The sequence below is a fragment of the Myotis yumanensis genome, unplaced genomic scaffold, assembly GCF_028538775.1.
Source record: "Myotis yumanensis isolate MYYU_CA2020_CCGP unplaced genomic scaffold, mMyoYum1.0.hap1 SCAF_1, whole genome shotgun sequence".
Classification (NCBI taxonomy): domain Eukaryota; kingdom Metazoa; phylum Chordata; class Mammalia; order Chiroptera; family Vespertilionidae; genus Myotis; species Myotis yumanensis.
Window position 1 is genome coordinate 29181554 of NW_027223752.1, and position 22820 is coordinate 29204373.

General features: G+C 39.7%; 1 protein-coding gene across 1 annotated transcript in view; it reads left to right on the plus strand.

The window, feature by feature from the left end:
- Positions 1 to 223: 223 nt before the first annotated feature.
- TMED10 (transmembrane p24 trafficking protein 10) overlaps positions 224 to 22820 on the plus strand; it is a 37184-nt gene continuing 14587 nt past the window's right edge. Inside the window, exons 1-3 of the mRNA XM_070416444.1 lie at positions 224 to 506; positions 16868 to 16979; positions 22515 to 22588. Coding sequence (XP_070272545.1) covers positions 279 to 506; positions 16868 to 16979; positions 22515 to 22588 — 414 coding nt within the window. The 5' untranslated portion in view covers positions 224 to 278. The remainder of the gene's footprint in view (positions 507 to 16867; positions 16980 to 22514; positions 22589 to 22820) is intronic.

The following is a 22820-nucleotide window of genomic DNA, read 5'->3' on the forward strand; positions in this document are numbered from 1 at the left end:
GTCTGCCCTTACTTGTTATGGCTGACTGAACAGTCACTGAACTCAACACAAGTAAGTTTCCCGGAAATTTTCTAGAAAATTTTACTTAGCCACTCTAACTTGTTGGTGTGGCGTGATATCATGTCCCTTTTCCCTTTTATAAGATTTACTATATTTTTTTGTTATCTATTTGCCAGTCTCCAAAATGGCGCCTGCGCCGCCGGTAGGCCAGAGGTGAGTCACGTGGGCCCTCCGGTTCCGCCGCGACCCAGGCCCCGGTGTTAACAGTCTCCGGCACCATGTCTCGTTTGTCTGGCCTACAAGTCCAGCGTGGCCCTTGCCAGTTAGCATTGCTGCTTTTACCTCTCCTGCTCGGCCCCAGTTCGGTTCTCGCCATCTCCTTCCATCTGCCCATCAACTCCCGCAAGTGCCTCCGCGAGGAGATCCACAAGGACCTGCTGGTGACGGGCGCGTACGAGATCACGGACCAGTCTGGGGGCGCTGGCGGCCTGCGCACCCACCTCAAGGTGCGGCCCAGGGCGGGGCGGGACGGGAAGACCTCGGGCGTTGGCGAGGAGAAGCCGAGGATGCGGGTGGGGGGTGTCCGGCCGGGCCTCCCCGGAGCTCAAAGGGCGGGCGGTGGAGTCCGCCCCCTCGCCCTGCTGGTTGGCGTTGGCGGAGCGGGGCTGGGCGCCAAGGCGGGGGAACCCGGAGAAGGGCGCGAGGCCTCGGCGGATGTGGTGACCGCCGAGCCGGGGCGACCCCCACTTCGGTCGTTGGCGGGGCCCGTGTCTGTTTTGGTCTTTGGTACCTTGAACTGTAACTCGATTCTCCAGAGAAGCCTTCAGATGTTGGGTACTTGCGGGGATCGACACAAAGACGCCCTGCGACCTGCAGAGCCCGCTCGATAGTGGAGGTAGAATTAGGTATCACCCTTGTAAGGAAGATGATGGAGGCATTGGCGCTTCCTGGGAATAATGTAGCGTTAGCTGTGTCCGATCTTGTGCTTTTACGTACATCTCCGTGTGGTCCGGACGCTCCTCTGTGAAGCGGGTGCATTAGCGTCGTTTCCCACCTAAGGACACCGAGGCCCGGAGAGGATGCCGGGGCTGGAACTGATTCTTGGTTTGGAAGTGAAGGGAAAGAAAAGTGCTGGAATTTTGTTCTCGCCTTGCTTTTTATTTGTCATTCCTGTAATTGACGACAATTTAGTCTGTTAAAACTGAGACCGTCCATCCGATGGTCTCGGCTTCTAGGACTGCCCTTCCTGGCTCCCCAGAGTCTGGGCCCGGCCAGGCCTTTTGTGAATCTCAGCCCTACTCTCTCCAGTGGTGACAGCTCCTGCCACGACGCTGGTTGGGTCCCGTTTTGTCATTAGGGTGACCGGAGTGTGATCTTTGAAACGCTCGTGTAATTTGGTATTAAGATTGATCGCGTTTGAGGTCATTTTATTCACTCACCATAAGCACGTGGTTTTATTTTTGTTTTTAACAGAATGGGTCTTAGACTGAATAGTAAGAAACATTTTTACTTTTTCAAAAATTTTTTTTATTGATTAAGTTATTACATATGTGTCCTCATCCCCACGTTATCCCCCATCCCCCCACTCCTGCCCTCACCCCCCTGTTGTCTGTGTCCATTGGTTAGGCCTATATGCTTGCATTTAAGTCCTTTGGTTGAGCTCTCCTCCTTACCCCCAGCCTCCCCTCATTTTTACTTTTTAATAGCACTTAGGTATAAGAGGACCATAGTTTCTGTGTAAGGTATTGGAACCCAGTCGTGGTAATAGAGAGAGAAACTGTTTTCAGGGCTACTGCTCAGTGACCCATCCTTTTATTAGTCTCCGCAGGTACCAAACTAATGTCTAGCCAAGAAAGCCATGATGGCGTAACATTTTGGGGGTCATGCTTCTGGCTCTTCAACACATGCTGTACCTGGAATCAGAGGATTTGAACGGTGAAGGAGACTTCCCTCTCATTTGCAGTGCTGCCCCATCTGACTTGTAATTGTGTCTTAAAATCCTTCAGCAGCGTACGTGTGCTCATCTGATAAAGTTTCAGTTTTCCAACATGCCCTGTAGTGACTTCATGATCTGTTCCTGAAGCTTTATATACTTGGTCACTCCATACTTTGCATTTTACATATGAGGCACCCTGAACAGTATCCTAAACTCACTTATTTTCATCTTACATTGTAACCACTTACATTTATACCTTGTCTTCCTTATTAGATTGTCAGTATCCCGAGGGCAGGAATTATTTTCATGTTTGTATTTTTCAGAATGTCAAGCATACTGCCTTGCTTCTAGTAAGCACTTAATAAATATAAGAAGCATGGTGTAGCATGGCCTTATGGGAATTATATCTATGTCCAAAGCTGCTGAAGGAACGTCAACAGTAGGAGTCTGTATATCTATATGCTAGCACTTTGCCATTATTCAGTTTATCTCTCCATGCCTGCTCTGTTCTCTTGCTTCTCATCACTCCTGGGGTCCTAAACCGAGTTGTCAAGTAGGTAACATAAATGCATGAACTAAGCCAGGTATAAGAAAAAGGACAGCAGTGATGATAATTGGGGGATAATTGGGAGTATTGGAAACTTAATTTGGAGTGGTCAGTACTCATTTCTTGATATGGGCCTTGTTGCCATATCTGGTTATTCAAACAAAGTCAGAAATTCAAGCCTCTGATTTTTAAATGTCACCATTTAATTCAAATTAGTTTTGGCATTATTTGTTTTCAATTTTATGGAGAAGAGCACAGTCAGTTGACCATATACCCAATAACCAGATTCACCAATCAATAGGATCTTGCCACACTTTTTTCATTGTAATTGCTTCCCCATTCTCATTTTATGCTGAATTATTTAAAAATAAATCCCAGATATCATGGATTTCAGTCCTGCATGAATTTCTTAAAACTATGAACAAAATCACAATGTTATGCAGCTATAATCACACCTCACAAGATTTTTTAAAATATATTTTTATTGATTTCAGAGAGGAAGAGAGAGGAAAAGAGAGATGGAAACATCAATGATAAGAGAGAATCATTGATCGTTGCCTCCTCCTGTGCGCTTCCTGCTGGGTGGGATTGAGCTGGAAACCCAGGCATGTGCCCTGACTGGGGATCGAACTGTGTGACCTGCTGCTTCATAGGTTGGTGCTCAGCCACTGAACCACACTGGCTGGGCAGATGTGGACATTTTGGGTGGTGTGGGAGGGCAGGGGATGCCATTATTCTGCCTACTGAGATGGTAGTGCCCTGAAGCCTCCATTATAAAGCTTCCCATTAATTTTTCTCTTATGAGTCCATTGATGACTTGTATGAATTTATTGTTTCATTAAAGTTATGAAATTATTTTCTAATTCTGTTATTCCTTCCATATTTATTGGCTGGAATTATTCTTAAAGAATTTAAGACCACTTGGTTAGCCATAAATTTATAATTCATATAGGAAAGGTAGGAAAAATAGACTTCATTTCTTTTTTTCTTTTTTTTAATCCTCATCCAAAGATATTTTAGAGAGAATAGAAGGGAGGGGGGAGAGAGAGAAACATTGATGTGAGAGAGACACATCATCAATTGGTTGCCTTCCGCTTGCTTCCCCCACTCCCCCAAGCCTGGGGATCGAGCCTGCAACTGAGGTACATGCCCTTGGCTGGGAATTGAACCCGAGATCTTTCAGTACACTGGCTGATGCTCTAACCGTTGAGCAACGGGCCAGGGCAGAATTCAGTTCTTTTAATTGACATTTTTCACAGTAAGGCATTCTTGCCCTTGTCATTTCCAGTGTAGTCCAGAGGGTTAACTATTATTCTGAAATTATTTTTTGTTGTTTGTTTCAGTTTTTAGAGTCATTGGTTTAGTCAGTTGCATTCCTTATGTCTCTGGCTCCCTTATCCTTTTGACACAATCCCTGGCATAAGGTTTTGATAACTTCACTGTTTCGTGGGACAGTAAGGTGTCCTAGGCGCATCTTTTGTATGTCCAACCCCTGATCTGGAGGCAGCTTTTCCTCCAAGGAGTTCTGGTTCCTTTTTGTGAGGAGTGGTATTTTAGAGACCACAAGCTGGGTATTATTTTTAAAATTTTAATATACTATGTAGGCCACTGAATACATTTGTGGGTTTGATCCAGCTCTTTATCACAGTTTGCCACCTTTTTCATAGTATCTGTTCGCTCAGTTGTGCTTTCTCTTAAATTTTGAACACTTGTGGACCAGACTGCCTCAGTGATTCTCTCTGTGCATCATTCAACTTCTGAAATGCAGCCCCTTAATGTAAAAATCTGATTGGTTCGGCTCCTTTTATGCCAGGCCACATTCTGGGTCTTCTCTTTGGTCATATGTCCATCTCTGGTTCAAGCAGCAGGAGTTTGGGTTGAGGTTAGGAGAACTGGAGACTTTGTGTAGTGCAAAACCTGGTCAACTGGGATTGGCATTTAGCTGTTGCTCTGAATGAAGCAGTCTCTCTTAGAAGAATATAGTGCCTTGATTGAGCTGTCTAATCCACTTTCTTCCTGTCAAAGAGCACCTTAATGTCCAATAAATACATCAGTGTTATCATATGTCACTCTATGTTGTACTGTGTGTTTACCCATCTCCTCATAGACTAAAAGCTCCTTGAGCAGAGACTATCTCATTCATCATTGAAATGCTTGTGTCTAATACAGTGCCTGGCATATATTAGGGCTTCAGTGTAAGGGATAAATGAACGTAAATGAATTGTCACTATCCTAGTCTCATCTCTGATCTTTCCTTCTCCCTTTCTCTTCACTTCCTCCTCCCACTCCCAACTCTAGCCGTACTGAACACCTTACAGTTATTTGAATACAATGTTCTCTTAATTTGGACCAGTCTTTGCCCATACTCCCCTCCTGTTTGCTCCCATTACATCCTGTTTGGTAAGGCACTTTTCATGTAGTATGGTGCTTACTTTGTGAACTCCTTAATGTCTTATTCACCTTTGAGTCCTCAGTTTAATGCATTATATATGCATTATTGTACAACTAAGTTAAATATCTTAGTGTTACTGAGGAGCTATGTGGTACATTGGAAAGAGACTGGACCTGGAGTCAGACAGTTTTGGGTTTAAATCCCAGCAGTTCACCACTTACAGGGTGCATGGTCTTGGGGGAATTACTTAACCCTTTCCTTGGGCCCTTATCTATAAGATGGGGATGATAGCTCTCAAAGAATTGATAGAAGGACTTATTGAGATGTGTTCTTTATTGCACAGGGCTCTTTAAGGTAGGCCATAGATATTAGTACTCTTCTCTCTTGAATGATAATTGACTTGCTAATCTGACTTCCCAGTCATATATCATTGTAGCGACCAGTTAAAGAGTATTTTAATGGGAGGAATTCTGAGTATTTAGTCTGTGATTCTTCCTTTCACTCAGTAAATATTTAATATTTAGTATATTCCAGACCTAGCTGGGGATATGGAAATGAACATCAAACAAGGTCCTTGAACTCTGGTGGAGAACAGAGAAAAAACAACTTAACAAATACACATAATCGGTAGTGATTAAGTACTATACTGAAAAATCAAGTGATAGAGCTAGGGAATGATTGATGGCATAAAGAGTATTTTTGTGTGGTCAGAATATCATCTCTTTTGATTTTGAATTGGAAATCACATTTCATTAAGACTAGGTGATACCATCATACTTTCATAGGCTCCAATACCATTTATTATTTAGGGTGCTTGTTAATAGTGGAAAATGGAGGATTAATTAATTTTAAGGGATGAGATGAGTTGTAGTCTAAGGGTGATTTATATTTTGGAAATAAATTACAGAAAGAGAAAAGGCAACTGTGAGGAGCTGTCATAACCATCACCAGAAAGGAAAGAAAAGCCCAGTGGTAATAATTTAAGTCATTTATACTTGTTCAGCCTCTTCCAAATAATCTAATTGGTCTACATTTTTTTTATTGTCATTTTTCAAGAGAGAAAATTAACAATTCACTTTGCTAAATGAGATTTTTAAGTTTGGATATTTACTCAATTATGGTCCCTATCTTTCCTAACTAGCTTATAGATAAGAAAGCTAAATAGATCATTTGAAGAGTTCAGCCTTGAGTTACAGGCCTATCACAATTTAAGCCTAAAAATTACCAAGAAGCTTCTTGGCAGTTGAGAAACCATTGGCTTAATAAGCCCCTGTCCCTCTGCTAAAATCTGTGTGAAAAGATAAAAGACGTTTGTGTGTGCGCATGCACTATAATTTTGAGATGATTTTATTTGGAACAGTTATATTTCAGCTTATTACTATCGGTGTCTGAACTGAGGGCTGATCTTTTTCTGTTGAGAAAGCTATGTCTCTTTCACATTTATATTTGCTGTGACTGTTGTCCAATGGGTTAGAAACAGGTCAATAAATAGGTGGTTTAGTACAGAAGGGTGATTGGTACATTAGCATTCAATAGTATTAAAATCTAGTTTCTTTCCGTACTGTATCCAAAATGTCTAGTTTTAAATTAAAACCTGACTGTGTTTTCTTCTCCATAAAAACTACATGGTATGATACATCATTTAAATCTCTCCTATTCAGTGAACCGTTAGTTATCCACAGTCATATCTATTTTGAACCAATCTAGAGAAAGGGAGCTGCTTAGAATTTGAAATTGTATGCCGTATCTTTTTTTATGACATCTGAACACTGAATCCAGTTTCTAGGGAAATGGAATAGATTTATAGAGGTAATCTAATGGGGTGCGGTGTCTTCTATGCTGTTTCTTGTGTGAATTGCTGACTGGTGGTTGATCCTGAGCCATTGCCCCCATACGCTTACGCAACCTAGCAGCTTGGACAGTAGAGCCCTCTGTAAAATGAGCCAGCTGGCCACAAACCAGAGTTTGGGCTCCCAAACAAATCTCTGACTTGAGGGAGGTTGATGTCATCTGCTTTATCCTGTGCTGGACCTCATTGTTCTACATAACGTGTGGGAAGTCAAGGGACTAGTTGTTAAGAAAGAACAAGGCTTTGTTTGTGCCTAAAAGGGACACACTGGAGGTTTTTACCGTAAATAACTTTGGAACAGTATGAAAAAAAACATTTGATCTGGTTTCACCCACGCAGTAGTATTGTTAGGGCAGTAACTGGTTTTTCCTTCTCCCTTCCTCTTTCTCCCTTCTTCTCTTCCCCCAACTACCCCTCCCCCTCCTCAGTCAAGCATGACATATTGCCGATGTTGAGTTAGGAGCAAATGCTGATAGAAGCAGGAAGAGACCATCTATCCATAATCATACCAGTGCCTGGAAATTTTCCATTTCTAGTTTTCAACACTTCGATAAGCCTCCTTAAGCAATACTTCTTTTTTTTTTTAATATATATTTTTATTGATTTCAGAGAGGAAGGTAGAGGAAGAGATAGAAACATCAATGATGAGAGATAATCATTGATCAGCTGCCTCCTGCACACCCCCTACTGGGGATCGAGCCCGCAACCCAGGCATATGCCCTTGACCGGAATCAAACCCGCGACCCTTCAGTCCGCAGGCTGACGCTCTATCCACTGAGCCAAGCCGGCTAGGGCAAGCAATACTTCTTTGCTGTGCTATGCCATCGCTGGCTTGTGTTGGAAATTTTAAAGAATTTAGTGTTGCTAAATGCTGTTTGTGGCCTAAGTTTGACTTTGTTCTGGGTGAGCTTTAGATGTGATTCTTTGATTTCAGGGACTCAGACGTGGAGTTGGTATTTGCTCTTGTTAAAAGTTCAGGATAAATTCATTTTACGCCATTAAATATAGCTTCTAGGCCAGTGATGGCGAACCTATGACACACGTGTCAGAGGTGACACACGAACTCATTTTTTTGGTTGATTTTTCTTTGTTAAATGGCATTTAAATATATAAAATAAATATCAAAAATATAAGTCTTTGTTTTACTATGGTTGCAAATATAAAAAAAATTTCTATATGTGACATGGCACCAGAGTTAAGTTAGGGTTTTTCAAAATGCTGACACGCCAAGCTCAAAAGGTTCGCCATCACTGTTCTAGGCTGTTAGTTTTCCATATTCCTCATGTTAGAGAACAGTGGAAACTTGTGGTAGTCTTTTGAAGGTATTTCTCATACTATTTTTCTAGTCTAAGACGACAACATATTCAATGATTGGTAGTTCTTTCTGCTTTTTTTATATCTTAAAGTAAATGAAGAGTGTAGACCCACAACCTCTGATCATTATATATGAACACACCATCCTCTCTTCCCTCCCCCAGGTAGTTTTTTACTCATCAGGTTAAAAAATACGTTCAGGAAATTCTGGAGTCATCTTGTATTTCTTGCTATCCCTGTTAGCTAAAGGTTTTGTTGAATACCTGCTCTGTTAGGCATTTTGGTACCTCTTCAGATTCTAACCATCCCGGGATTTAGTCAATGTAGCAAACTTCATTTATTTTGCCATCCATTAGCACTGTTAGGTTGGAACTGTGGTTGGTGTTCTAAATGTTTATGGAGTTCTTATTATCTCTAACAATTATAATAATTCGAATAATGACAGTGATAACATTATTGAGTGCTTGCCATGTGCCAGACACTGTTCCAGGGCCTTTGTGTTAAATTTAATCCTCACAATAGCCTCATGAAGTTCATACTGTTGTCCTTATTTTACATATGAGGCATAGAGAGGTTAAGGAACATACCCAAGGCCTTACAGCTAGTAAGTGGCACAGTTCTTATTTGAACACAGACCTGAGGTCTGACTCTAGAATCTTTAGTCTAACTGCTTTGCTTTACTGTCTCAAAGAGAGAAAGGGGTAGGTATCTCTGTTTCAGTTCATTTTTATTCAATGTATAGAGCTCTACAAGGGACTTGCTGATTCTAAATTCCAGAGTTTGTCATTAAGGAGCTACAAAGTTGATGGTTTTCCTTAAAATAATATGTACACATTTTATATTCAGTATTATACTACAGACTGATCATAAACCTGATGGAGTACAGGTAGGAGCCTATTTGAAGGAGTTTACACCATCAGATTTTCACCAACTACAGCAAAGCCACAAGCTGATTGACCTCTGCTGCTATGGTAGCACTCCAGGAAAAGAAGGTTTAAAAAACAAAAAAGTACTACCATAGTCTTGGACTGGTACGATATGAAGCTGATTCAACAAATGGAAATACTGTGTGACCTATACTAGCAGGAAGACACGTACTTGCCACCTCCTCCATGGATCATATGTCAGTTTTCCAGGAGTAGGTTTAGACTTGTTCAAATTAACTATTTGTAATATGCCTCATAAAAAATATGTGAAAATGTTTGCTTGCTTGGCTCCAAGTAGACTAAGAATTTCTTGAGACTCTGGAGATATGTGTGTATATATATGTGTTCTTGACTTTATTCTTTTGGATAGTACACAATTTTTTTAAATAAAGTTTTTATTTTAGGACAGTTTTAGATTGACAGAAAAACAGTGCAGATAGTACAGTTCCCATGTACCCCACATTCAGTTTCCCCTATTAACATCTTACATTGGTATGTACATTTGTCACACCGAGTGAACCAGTATTGACACATTTCCTTAATTGTGCCTATTGTCATTTTTTCTGTTCCAAAATCCTATCCTGGATATATTACATTTAGTTGTATCTCTTTGGGCTTCTCTAGATTATGACAGTTTCTCAGAATTTTCTTGTTTGTGACTACATTGTGAGTTTTGAGGTGTATTAGTCAAGTATTTTATAGGATGCCCCTCTGTTGGGATTATGGATCTGGGGGAGGAAGATTACAGAGGTAAAATGTCATTTTCATCACATCACGTCACATCAAGGGAACTTGCCATCAACATGATTTATCACTGTTGATATTGACTGTGATCACCTGGCCGAGGTTGTGTTCGTCAGGTTTCTCCATTGTCAGATCACTTCTTTCCCTTTTCCATACTGTGCTCTTTGCAGGGAAGTCACTATGGGCAGTGGGGAGTTATTCTTAACTTCCTTGAGGGTGCTGTTTCTACGTAAATTATTTGAGAGTCTCCTGCACAGGAGATCTGTCTCTTCTCCCTTGTTTGTTTGTTTGTTTAATTTATAATAGTGTGGATTCATGGATATTTATTTTATACTTTGGATTATAGTCCAAATGCTACTTTTTTGTTGCTCACATTATTTCATTTTAAAGAAAATACATTTTTATTGATTTCAGAGCGGAAGGGAGAGGGAGAGAGAGATAGAAACATCAGTGATGAGAGAGAATCAGTGATTGGCTGCCTCCTGCACGCCCCAAAGTAGGAATTGAGCTTGCAGCCTAGGCATGTGTCCTGACCGGGAATCAAAAGGTGACCTCCTGGTTTATAGTCTGTTCAACCACTGAGCCATGCTGACTGGGCACTCAAATTATTTCAGCTTTGATGATTGGGAGTGCTTTCATGTGGCTCCTGTATCCCGTTGACATATCTCCATTCTTGTTTTTCTGTTTTATTTTGTTTTTGAGCACTTCCTTACTTTTTGGCACTACAAGCTCCAGGCTCATCTTGTATTTTTCCTGCCTCAATCTTAGGATCAGCCATTTCTCCAAGGAGACCTGGTTCTTTTTATTGAAGAATGTCATTAGGACATGAGATCTGGGTGGACAGTATTATTTTTAAGACATCTTTTCCTGGCACTTTTTTTTTTTTTAAACAGACTGGTAACAGCGAGTGGCCAAAAGTAGTCTCAGCTTTCTTGCAACTTTAGAGAAAGACTGGGAATTCTATGAGCTGCAAGAGGAGGTAGAATAGGGAGAGGAATGCTGAAGGACAGAGAAGCAGAGCACAGGAGCATTCATCTAGTTCCTTCAGGTCCCTCCTCCACATTAATTAGGTCAGGCAGATCATAGGGAAGGTCACTAAACGCTCCCATTGGAACTGTAGGAAGGTCATGGTTGAAAATGGAGAGTCTATTGGTCACAGTCCTTTTGCAAGGACCTTCCTGATAAGTTGTTCTTGCTGTTCCAGGAAAATTATCTCTGAAGATAAATTTGTGAGATTTCATTAAAAAATAAATTATATGTAACCCAACTTGTGTTTCTCTTAATCTTTTAATCTTGGCTTCCAGAAAACTTGAGTCAAATGTATAGTGCAGATTTCATTTGCTCAGTTCAGGTTCTTGATGGCGCCTATTTGTTTTCTTCTTCCAGGAGAACTCTATTCTTTTTTATTCCTAATTGCTTTATTTGCCTAGTGTTTGGGCCTAAGCTACTTTAAAATCCTTTTGAAGTAAGCAGGTATTTATTATCTTGACTGTTTGGTAAAGGAATAGGAGCAGGCTTCAGAAGCAGGACCTGCTCAAGAACCTGTTTTCCAGCCACTGCCTAGAATGGTCCAAGAAAATTTAGTTCTAAATGAGTTTATATTCCCAGTGGCCTGTATTCTTACATACTTGACAGTTTCAGTGTGAGAATATTCACATATTCTTGACATCAGCTACTCTGCACATACAATTAACAGCTTTTCCAGCACTTTTTAAGTTGTGACCTTTGGTTTGCTTTTCTTCAGAAGGTGTTATCTGGAAACAAATCTTTATTACTTCCTATCCTTTGATGTTATATGGGCAAATTTTATAGCTTGATATTACCCTTGTTTAATTAAGAACTTTACAATATGTATTATACATGTTTTTATTGTTAAAAGTGAAGAAAGGAATCCTTTAAGGGATTGCTGTTATGGTAGGTGAAAGTGGCAGTTATTTAACACTACCAAGATGGTTCTCTAGTAAAATTTAAGAAGAAGAAGAAAAAAGTAAAGTCTAAATTCTTGAGAAACCAGGTGATTTTTTAAGGTGATCTATAATTAGAACATCTTAATTAAAGGAAATTTAAAACCATCATTTTGGCCTAATAGACTTTGCCAGTTCTGGCTAGTCATTTAGCTTGGCCCAGTTTTCTATTCCCTAATTTTAGCTACCTGCTGATTTATGTAATTATGTTGGGGTCATGTGATTTTTTTTTTTTTTTTTACCCTTAAGATCAGTGACTTGGCTCCTAAAATAGCTGCACAGTTATGAACTACATGGAAAATCGATTGATTTTCAGAAAAATTCTAGGATCTGTTAGAGCCTGACCTGAAGGTTAAGTTGTCAAGTTGTCTGCATGGATTTCTAAATTTCTAGACAAATACCCTCATATATAGTTCTGTCAACTCAATATCATAAGGAATATAGAAATGTGGAGGCGCCAAGAGAATTGTGATCATTATCACACACTATTCTGGGAGGTAAATTTCATGTTGAAGAAGGTACATGCAGTGATGGGTCCTTTGTCTTCAGCCTCTTATAAAGTATTTGAGTTTTTGCCCTATAATGAACTTTTAATACATTTTCAGATATTATAGAAAGAAACAACAAAGCAAGATGTTCTACCATGATTATAGTTCCTCAGTACAAAGTAGAGGAAAATTTTAACAGTTTTTATCGCTCCAAGTACCAGTTGGAGGAGTGGATTGTATCAGAGCCTTTCAGAAAAACATGACAGACTTCTTGATTCATTTTGCAAGTTACTCTATAAAGGATTTTTGCCAATACCTTAAGAGTGTTTTGACCTGCATCTAGATACTTTTATCATCTGTAGAGTTGCCTTAAATGAATAACTTTTTTTAAGAACCCTTTTAATATCTTAGGAGAATACAAAGAGATCATAAGCTATTATTCTAGGACATAAGATGGCAAATGTGTGCCAAATCTTGTAAGCCCAATTAAGTTGGGTTGTTTGTTGTAGGCCAGTGACCTAGCCTCTTTCCCTGCCTAACTGAAGATGGCTTCTGTGATGACTGTTCAGTACTTATACCCTTGATGTTTAGTTCCTGCTGTCCTCTACTGGTTTCATTTACATTTAAACATTTCTAGCAGCCTGTAATCCTTTCCTTTTTCCCTTAAGAACTAAGCTAGTACATTGAGCAAATTTAGAAACTTCTTTTTATCCAGGTGTGCCTTGGAGAAGTTCTACATTTTCTGTAACTTTATACATAGAAGCCAAATCCAAATTCGAGTTTTTAGATCAGCTTCAAATGTGAAAATCTGTTATTCCTAGAGTCTGTCTTTTTGAGCTTCCTCTTTACTTTTAGGAATTGTCTTTGTGCTTTTGGGGGCTGGAAAGTGGGGAAGTGTGAATATCTGATGGATGAATAGATTCTGAAGAAAGGAAGAGTGGCACCACACTGATGACTACACATCACTGGGATTTTACTCATTCCCAGACCTGTTTGCCCTATAATCTGTGTATCCCAGGTTCTAAAGTAGTTCTTTATTAGGATTTTTCTTTTAGTTGAGGTCTTTTGGAATCTTTAGGGCTATGTATTCGCTTGCAGATTATCTATTGGTTATTGCTGACATCAAGGACTTTACCTTGTGGCTGCCTGCTAATCTCTAAGGAGGAGAATACAGACTGAAAAGTGCTGTGTCCCACTCAAGAGCACTCACAGGTGCTCTGACATACACTGACCCAAATAATTCATCAGATTCTGTTAGTCTTTCTTGGCATCTTTGCATACCACTTATTTCGGACATTCCTTTTGTGGGGATGCAACATGGAATGTGAAAAGAACATGGGTTTTTGACTGCTTCAAATGCACATACACAATTTATTAACTCTGTGATAATGGACAAGTTACTAAGTTTCCTCATCAGTAAAATGAGGATGATAAGACTGGCTTTTATGGGGTGATTGTGAGGATTAAAGAATATGTATAAAACGTTTCTAGCATAATTCCTTTATCCCCTTAGCCTTAAAAAACATTCAGTTGCAGAACCCCAAGCCTAAATCACTTAATACTTTTCTCTGCTTTTGCATCCTGGCTGCTAGAAATCTATGGTCCGTGATCTCAGCTGAGACCTTAGTGTTGTCCCCCAGTTCTTTTATGTAATTTTAGTCAGTTTTCTTCCTGTCCTATGCAAAGATCAGAAATTGGTGGATCAGAGGAACTCAGTCCTATAGACATCTTTTGTTTGGTCTTTAGATAGTTTTTCAAATGTTGGGATTTGTTGTGAGGATTTAAAAATTAGGAGATTTCAAATAAAAGTTAAAATGTCCACAACTTCTTTTGAAAATTGGATGATTTGAAAACCTGGCATGTCACTGTTTTCTTCCTTAAGACAGACCCATCCAGTTTTCCACATTGTCAACCACACCCTATGGACTTATACTGGTCCATTAGACTCTGTTATGTTGCTCAGTTGATCCTTCAGGGCATTTATTTTTTGGTCTTGTCCTGTGGTCCTTTCCTCCTTAAAATCCCTCCAATCTGTCACCTTTTCTCTATATTCAAAGTCGCCCTAATCGTTTTGATTTTATTTTACTTTTAATATTTTTATTGATTTGGGAGAGGGGGAGAGAGATAAAATATCAATGATGAGAGAGAATCTGCACGTCCCACACTGGGGTTTGAGCCTGCAAACCAGGCATATGGCCTGACCGGGAATTGAACCATGACCTCCTGGTTCATAGGTTGATGCTCAACCACTCAGCTACACCAGCCTGGCCAGCCCTCATTATTTTTAATCTGGAGTACCAGAATAGTGTCCTAACCCATCTTCTTATCTTTAGTATTGTCCCTCTTGAGTCTGTCTTCCTAGTAGTATCAGATTCATGTTTTCTGAATTGCTAATTGAATTACAGCACTCTCTTGTTTCAAATTCTTCATTGCCTTTCCACTTTGTACTAAGTGAAGTTTAAACTCCTTAGCATGTTGTTGCAGTTCTACATGTTCTTGTCAGTACCTCTCCAGCCTCTTAAACTTTCCTCCTGTGGAATATGGGGGAAATAATAGTTCTTACCTATAGAGTTATAGTAAAGATTAAATTAAAATGCGTATAAAGCACCTGGCATAGTACTTGACACTTGGTAAGTGCTCAGTGAGCACCACTTATCGGTATTATGATGATACCATGTTTTTTTGGTTTTTTTTCCTGGACCCCAGGCATTCATATTTGCTGTCTCTTGTATCCTGAATGCCTTTTCCCCAATTCTTCCCTAGTTGCAACTCATCCTTGAAGACTCAGCTCATGTGTCATCTCTTTCATGATACACTCCCTGACCCTCCACAATCCCGGGGCACCTGTGCATACCTCTAGTAATGCACTTTTCACAACGTAGTGGTCTCCTTTCTTATTCCTCTCCTCATTTAGATTCTTAAGCCCTTTAAAGATAGGAGCTATCTTACACATCCTTGTATCCCCAATGACCAATGCAGATTGAGGGATCTTAAATGCTTGACCGCCATGAATGATCAGCATCATTCATGACAGAAGATACTTGATTGCTATTACTGCTGTTATTTTTAGGGAATTTGTTTTTATTATTTTTTTAAAATATATTTTATTGATTTTTTACAGAGAAGAAGGGGGAGGGATAGAGAGTTAGAAGCATCGATGAGAGAGAAACATCGATCAGCTGCCTCCTGCACACACACCCCCTCTCTACTGGGGATGTGCCCGCAACCAAGGTACATGCCCTTGACCGAAATCGAACCTGGGACCCTTCATTCCGACCCTTCAGTCCGCAGGCTGACGCTCTATCCACCTAGCCAAACCGGTTAGGGCTATTTTTAGGGAATTTAGAAGATGTCATAAAACCTTTTTAATTAACCCATCATTTAAAATTTGTCTTATCTGTGATAACTATTCTTTAGTTATTATGTTTTTCCCCTCAAAACGAAATAACTTTGTTCCTGACTATAAGTGATATGTGCCTTTGTAGAAAATTGAGAGAAAACTAAAAGTATAAAGAAAACTCACTACTCAGAAATGACTAGTGAAGTGCTTTAAGTAGATAGGCTTATATGTGTGCTACTCAGTTTTTAAATTTAAAATCTCACTTATAAATGAATCTTGTTTTAAAAACAGCGTTAGAATATCCAGTTTAATGTAATGAAGCCACTACTTTTGTGTTGCACATTGCAAGTAGCTTCTGCCTTAGATAATGAAATTGCCTTCTGCTAAGATAGCATATGCTCTAGAAAAGAAGCCTGAGATCCAATCTGTCATGTTACCATGTAATTCCCTTCTTTACAGGCCATTCTCTAGGAATGGAGCAGTTTAAGTTCGGAGACCTAAAGCTAACAACCTGTAAGAAAGGCATTATCATTTGTAGAAGCCAAGGATGCCTTCTTTAGGAGAACTTTTTGTTTAACCCTGGGCTTCTTTCCCATCCCAGGTAGCCACTGACAAATTAGCATGACATTTGGAGGAATACAGCTACCAGATTTTCTTTTCTGTGCATGCCTTCTTTTCCTTCTCTCCTTATATCAGATATCCCATTCCACTCCCCACCTCTCAACCCTATCAAGAATTATTTTACAGAAGAGATGTGTTCTTATGTATCTTTATCCTTTTTGTAGTATTTTTTTTGGTAATCGTTCACTTCCATTTTTATGACATATCCCTTTCTGGAAAATACTGTTCTACATTCTATAAAGTGAACCTTTGCTACTAAACTCAATTTATATCTCAACTGTCATTCTATAGTGCCAACAGATTTTTTTTTTTTTTTAATTATATTTTATTGATTTTTTACAGAGAGGAAGGGAGAGTTAGAAACATCGATGAGAGAGAAACATAGATCAGCTGCCTCCTGCACACCCCTACTGGGGTTGTGCCCGCAACCAAGGTACATGCCCTTGATTGGAATCGAACCTGGGACCTTTCAGTCTGCAGGCTGATGCTCTATCCACTGAGCCAAACCAGTCAGGGCATGCCAACAGATTTTAACCTACAGTGTGGATAGGCTGCTTGAATGAATGAAATTTGTTGTATTTGGGCTTCATCCTCTCATCCTATTCCTGTCTTTGGGAATAGTTGGAACATGGTCATCATTATGATAAATGTCTTTTATAGACAGTGTTTCTTTCTATTTCTCCAGTTTCTATCAGTTTCCTTCCTGTGTTATTTGCTGCCTGCTCTTACTTACTTTTTTATTTTAGATCACAGATTCTGCTGGCCATATTCTGTACTCCAAGGAGGATGCAACCAAGGGGAAATTTGCCTTTACCACTGAAGATTATGACATGTTTGAAGTGTGTTTTGAGAGCAAGGGTAAGTAATCAGTGTGTTTGTCCCTGAAGTAAGTATCTTCTCTCAAGTAAGAAAGAGCATGAACTTTCTCTCTCAGGCCAGAAGGAAGAGGAAATGAAAACTACACTTGCTGGGATACACACACATATAAGTGAAAGTATCATTCTTCATGTGCAGGAGTAGGCATTTTTTAAATGCTGTGATACACTGGGCTTGAATGAAAAGAGTTTAATTTGGTATAGATGCTAGAAAACATAGTAAGTCATCACTTTATGTTGTTTTGTTTTTTAAAAATATATATTTTTATTGATTTCAGAGAGGAAGGGAGAGGGAGAGATAGACAAACATCAATGATGATAGAGAACCATTGATAGGCTGCCTCCTGCATGCCCCCTACTGGAGATCAAGCTCACAACCCCAGGCATGACTGGAATCAAACCCAGGACCCTTCAGTCCCCAGGCCAACACTCTACCCACTGAGCCAAACCAGCTAGGACTAATGTTGTTGATAGGTTCTGCAACTTTAAGTGGAACGACATATAATGAAACCAGTTTTACCATGGGCTAATTGATATAAACAAGAGTTAAGATCCTATGGCATCTCATCAACATTATCACAAAGTAACATTGAATGGAATGTTATTCAGTATCCTCCAAAGTCCAAAGCAGTTTTGGTCTTCAGAGCACTTGTTATTTTCTAGTCCTAATATCTTGCTATGGAATCTTCTGTGCATCTCAAGACCAAGATCCCATAGTAACCTTTAAGCTGGTTACCCAATGCTTTCTGATTATCAGTGGTGGGTGAAAAGGCAGATTCCCCTTTACTTCCTATTCTTTCACTCTTAAGGACACTAGATTCTAAAAGCTGTCTGTATTTATACTTGTTATATTATTTGGGACCCTTTTGGGCTACAAGATACAAAAAACATAACTCAAACTGGCGTAAAGAGAAAGAAGAGGCCCAGCTGGCATGGCTCAGTGGTTGAGTGCCGACCTGTGAACCAGGAGGTCACGGTTTGATTCCTGGTCAGGGCACATGCCCGGGTTGCGGGCTCGATCCCCAGTATAGGGCATGCAGGAGGCCGCCGATCAATGGTTCTCTCTCATCATTGATGTTTCTATCTCTCTCACCCTCTCCCTTCCTCTCTGAAACCAATAAAAATATATATTTTTAAAAAGAGAGAAAGAAGAGGAAGACCATTTGACTTTCTGAACTGGGAAGTCTTAATGGTGGTGCTGACCTCAGGCTAGGCTGGATATTGGGGTTTTAACAGCATTGTTGGAACTCTACCTTTCCTTTCCTCCATTTGACTTTATTCTCAGGCTTTCTCTGTGTATGGTAGCAAAAGGACTTCTGGCAGTTTCACATTTATAGAATGTTCAGAGTATCCGATCCTAGCAGAAAAGCAAGCACCTTGGCCAACGGCTCTAGTAGAGTCCCAGGAATAGCAGATCAACTTGGTGCTTTTGACAGTTAACCAAGAATTGACTCCTTTGATCTAAAATGGGTCAAGTGAGCCCAAAGGTAAGGGTGTTTGCCTGAAGTAAATGGAATAATAGATAAATAGAAAATTCAGTACTTAATAGCAATTTCATGACTGATATCCTTTTCCCTGCCCCCATCCCTATCAGTTCCAAGATGTCTCAACAATAGTCGAGATATTTCGACATGGTTGTGCTACTCTTACCTCAAAACTAAGATGTCATGAACTTTCAAACTAGTTCCCCTCTCTCATCAGTATTATCACCATCCTTCCAGTTGCTTGAGCTCATATTTTTGAAGTTATTTTTGTCTTTTCCAGTCTATCATCAAGTTATGCTGATACTTCTTTCAAAATTTCTTATTAGATCATCTGGAAACCAGATGGGCTGAGCCCCAAAATGGCGCCTCCCTTTTTGGTAGTAGCAATAATGTTCCTGATCTGTAGAATGAAACCTGAATCATACAATTTTTGAGCTGGACCGGACTTTAGGTATCATGGCATTTAATAGTCCTTATACCAGTGGTTCTCAACCTTGGCTGCACATTAGAATGACCTGGGAATCTTTTTAAAATCCTGATTTCTGGGCCTCATCCTCCGGAAATTCTGTTTCTTTGTTACTAATGTTGTGGCCTCATCCCATAACAAAGAAACAGAATTTCCAGAGGATGGGGCCCAGAAATCAGGATTTTATAAAGATTCCCAGGTCATTCTAATGTGCAGCCAAGGTTGAGAACCACTGCCTTATACTCTCACTCCAGCCTTATCTTCCACTACTCATCAGACCCCCAGCCAGTCTGGTTTGCTCTGCCCTCTAAACATGTCACATTTACTCATTTACTGGAATGCTCTTTTCCCATTTAAGCATGAGTTTAACTTTAGTCCTTTTAGAGTACTTTCCTCAACAGTCTAGCCTTCTTAATTTCTCAGTCAGTTGATTCATTTAGCAAATAATTATTAAGTGCCCTATATATTAAGTACAATTCTAGGTGTTAGGGATATAGCAATGAATAAAACGGAAGTCTCTCCTCTCTTGGACATTACATTTTCATTGGAGCAGACAATAAAAATAAATAAAGTCGGGTGGTAATGAGGTCTTTGGAGAAAAAACACTTTGAGACGCTGAGCATGTCTCAGAAATAGCAAAGAGGTTAATGTGACTTCTTCTAATAGTACATCACTTACTAGTTATGTAGACATTTGAAGATATCTATGTAAAATTTAAGTATTTAAATATATACAGGGTGCCCCAAAAAATCTGTGCACACTTTGCATGATTGTAAAGTCAGCGTTTAACATACAGTTCATTTTCAAAATTTAAAAGAATCTACAGAAATAAGTTTTTTTTGTCAATGCCTGTTTTCAAACTGATGGCCGTTCTACAGTCCAGGCACTGCTGATAACATGAAGCAATGGAATCGCAAACATCAAGCATCATTTTGTTTGGTATTTGTGTGTCCTCGATTCATCGACTGTTGCTGGCTCTGTACCATAAACTTTTATCTTTTATGTGTCCCAATTAAAAAAAAGTTTAATGGCACTTTAGGATAAATTTTCTTTGTTCAAAGCTTAGTCTGGCTTCACCCATTATTTTAAATCAATCAAACCTGAAAAGGAGTGAAAATTAAGTTATCAGCTGTTAAAGCATGTACACATTTATTGAGACATCCTATATATTTATATAGATATGTGTCTCATGTACATAAACTTGTTTAAAAAGTTTGAAATTAACCCTAAACCTATACCTAGCCATTAACCTATTCTAATTCTAACCCTAAACGTTACCCTAATCCTAACACTAAACCTAACCATAACCCTAAATATATCTTTTGTTCTGAATTTCTTTCTTATATGCTGCTGATGCTGTGCATGCCTGGGAACTAATTTTTAAAATATATAATATATACATGCACGTACACAGACACATAATAAGCACTCAATTTCTAGTTTACATGTGTTCTCTGTTTATTCTGATATGGAGAACTTGTAGTCTTGGGAACACTTTTTAAAAGGGTGGTTTTTTCCCAGGAAAATGTAGAGAGAAATAAATGAGTCTTTTTATAATGGAGACCCTTTATGGTCTTGATATCACGCAGTGGTTCTCAACCTTCCTAATGCCGCGACCCTTTAATACAGTCCTCATGTTGTGGTGACCCCCAACCATAAAATTATTTTCGTTGCTACTTCATAACTGTAACTTTGCTACTGTTATGAATCATAATGTAAATATCTGATATGCAGGATATATTTTCAGGGGTCGCAACCCACAGGTTGAGAACCGCTGATGGGAATTAGGTTGGCTGTTTTGTGCAAGAGATTGTATAGTCTGGACTCAGACCAGCCTGAGTGGCTTTGTGGTTTCACTTGTGTTTGAATAATGCTAATGCTATATGCTGTGGCAAAGGAAAGTGGGAAGAGTCTTAGGAAGAGAATATCCTGATCATTTGGACCAGGTAGGACTATGAGCTGCTTGGATTTCACAACTTTTTAAATGAGAAAGGAGAAGCAAAAATGTGCATGCATCTCTATGGGCAATGCTGAAATCAGGATTACACATTGGAGTGGGGAGAAGAGGCTTCTCTGGATGCAGCTTTTTGTTGTTTTGTTTTGGAGACTTACTGGCTTAAATGCTTAGAAGACATCGGTGACTTGTTATCGTTTCCCAATCCTACCTGTTCAGTCTTATTTCTATTGCTTTTAAATTGATGTTTCTAGTCTATCGAAAAGAACTTCTTTACTGTCATTTAAACATGCCCTACTCATTTCAGTATCTGAGCCTTTGCCCATGCTTGTCTTCTACCTAGAATACTTTGTCCTGCCTTCAGGTGCTCCCTCTTCAGTGAGGTCCATCTACAACTAATCTCTTCCCTCCTCTAACCTTTGCTCCATACCTGGGATTATCTGAACCAGTTTGGGTTTTTTCCTCTTAAAGTGTTATACTGCTTTGCATTTTCACTGTAACTGTTACTCATGTTTATGTGTTAGATCCCCATCTATTTATTGGAAGGCAAAGACTGTAGTCTTCAGGACAGTTGTAGCACCCAGTGAGCTCTCAATGAGTAGTTATTGCATTGACTTCAGCCTGTTTCAGAAAATCTCCAGTGCCTCTCAGGCTGCAGACGGTACAGTACCATTCTCTGTGGCTTTTGGTCTCGGGAGTCCCAATGCTTATGTGGCCCTGTTTCCCCAAAGTCCTAATTTCATGTAGGCAGTTTTTATGTTATAAATAATCAGGTGAATTCCAGGGGATTGAATTCCAAAGGACTGAGCAATTTTCTGGGGCTGATGAAGTCTCCATTTCTCTTACTTGATGATATAAGATTAGAATTCCTTTTTGATCAAGCTGAATCAGATTACCTTTTTAATATGAACATGGTTCTGTTGGCCTTACTATACCAAATAGACATTTCTCTTTCTAAGAAGCATCCTGAGAATTGTACTCTTATTATCAAGTTTTTTCTTGGCTCTGTGGGAATAATTCTATAACATTTTGTTCATTTATTGAACTGGCAGTACATTTAACAGAATGTTTAAATTAAAGTGAAATCTTAGATAAATCCTGTGTTCTTTTAAGTACTAGTTTATATTAAGTAAATCTAAGCTTAGTATATGCCCAAAAATCCTTTTCTCAAAATTTGACAGGACAACCTTTTCAGGTGTGGAAATGTATTTTTTCAACCTAAGTTGGTCCCCATTACCTGTTGGTCTATATATGCCACTCTGTTTTATACTATTTTGACTTTTGAGTTTTATTTCCTAGCCCAATTAGCCTACGTGTTTTCTCTCCTTCTTTCTATTCCTCTGTAGTTCAGCTGCAGTATCTGTCCTGCTTGCTTAGAGATGTTTGGCAGCAGCATGTTCTGTTTGCTTTCCGGCACCGTGCACAGACAGAGGCTTTGTCTGGAATGCTTGTGATTTTAGCCAGAGCCAGGAATTTTCTGCAGCTGAGTAGGGGGAGGAGTTTGCGGCTGTTTCCCTCTATTGAGGGGGGAGGTTTAGGGAGAGGGAGGCTGGGTGGGTGATTTCCCGGAATTTTAAATATTCCGCACAATGAATCCTTTGATTTCTTTCTCAGGAACAGGGCGGTTACCTGACCAACTCGTGATCCTAGACATGAAGCATGGAGTGGAGGCGAAAAATTATGAAGAGGTATGTCCCACTGTAACAGCCAGAGGAGGCAGTCGTGTGCTTGGCCATGAGGTTTCTGTGACCTATTCAGGCCAACAGGCTGTGCTTTGACCAGAAGGCTATGGTTTTCTCAGCAGTCATGTGACAGCCAAGCTACAATTTTACTGATACAAAAAGTTGTATTAACAGCCCTAAACAATAACTCCAGCTGTGTCGTCAGCCAAATGACTAACTAAACCAGCTGTCCCATAGC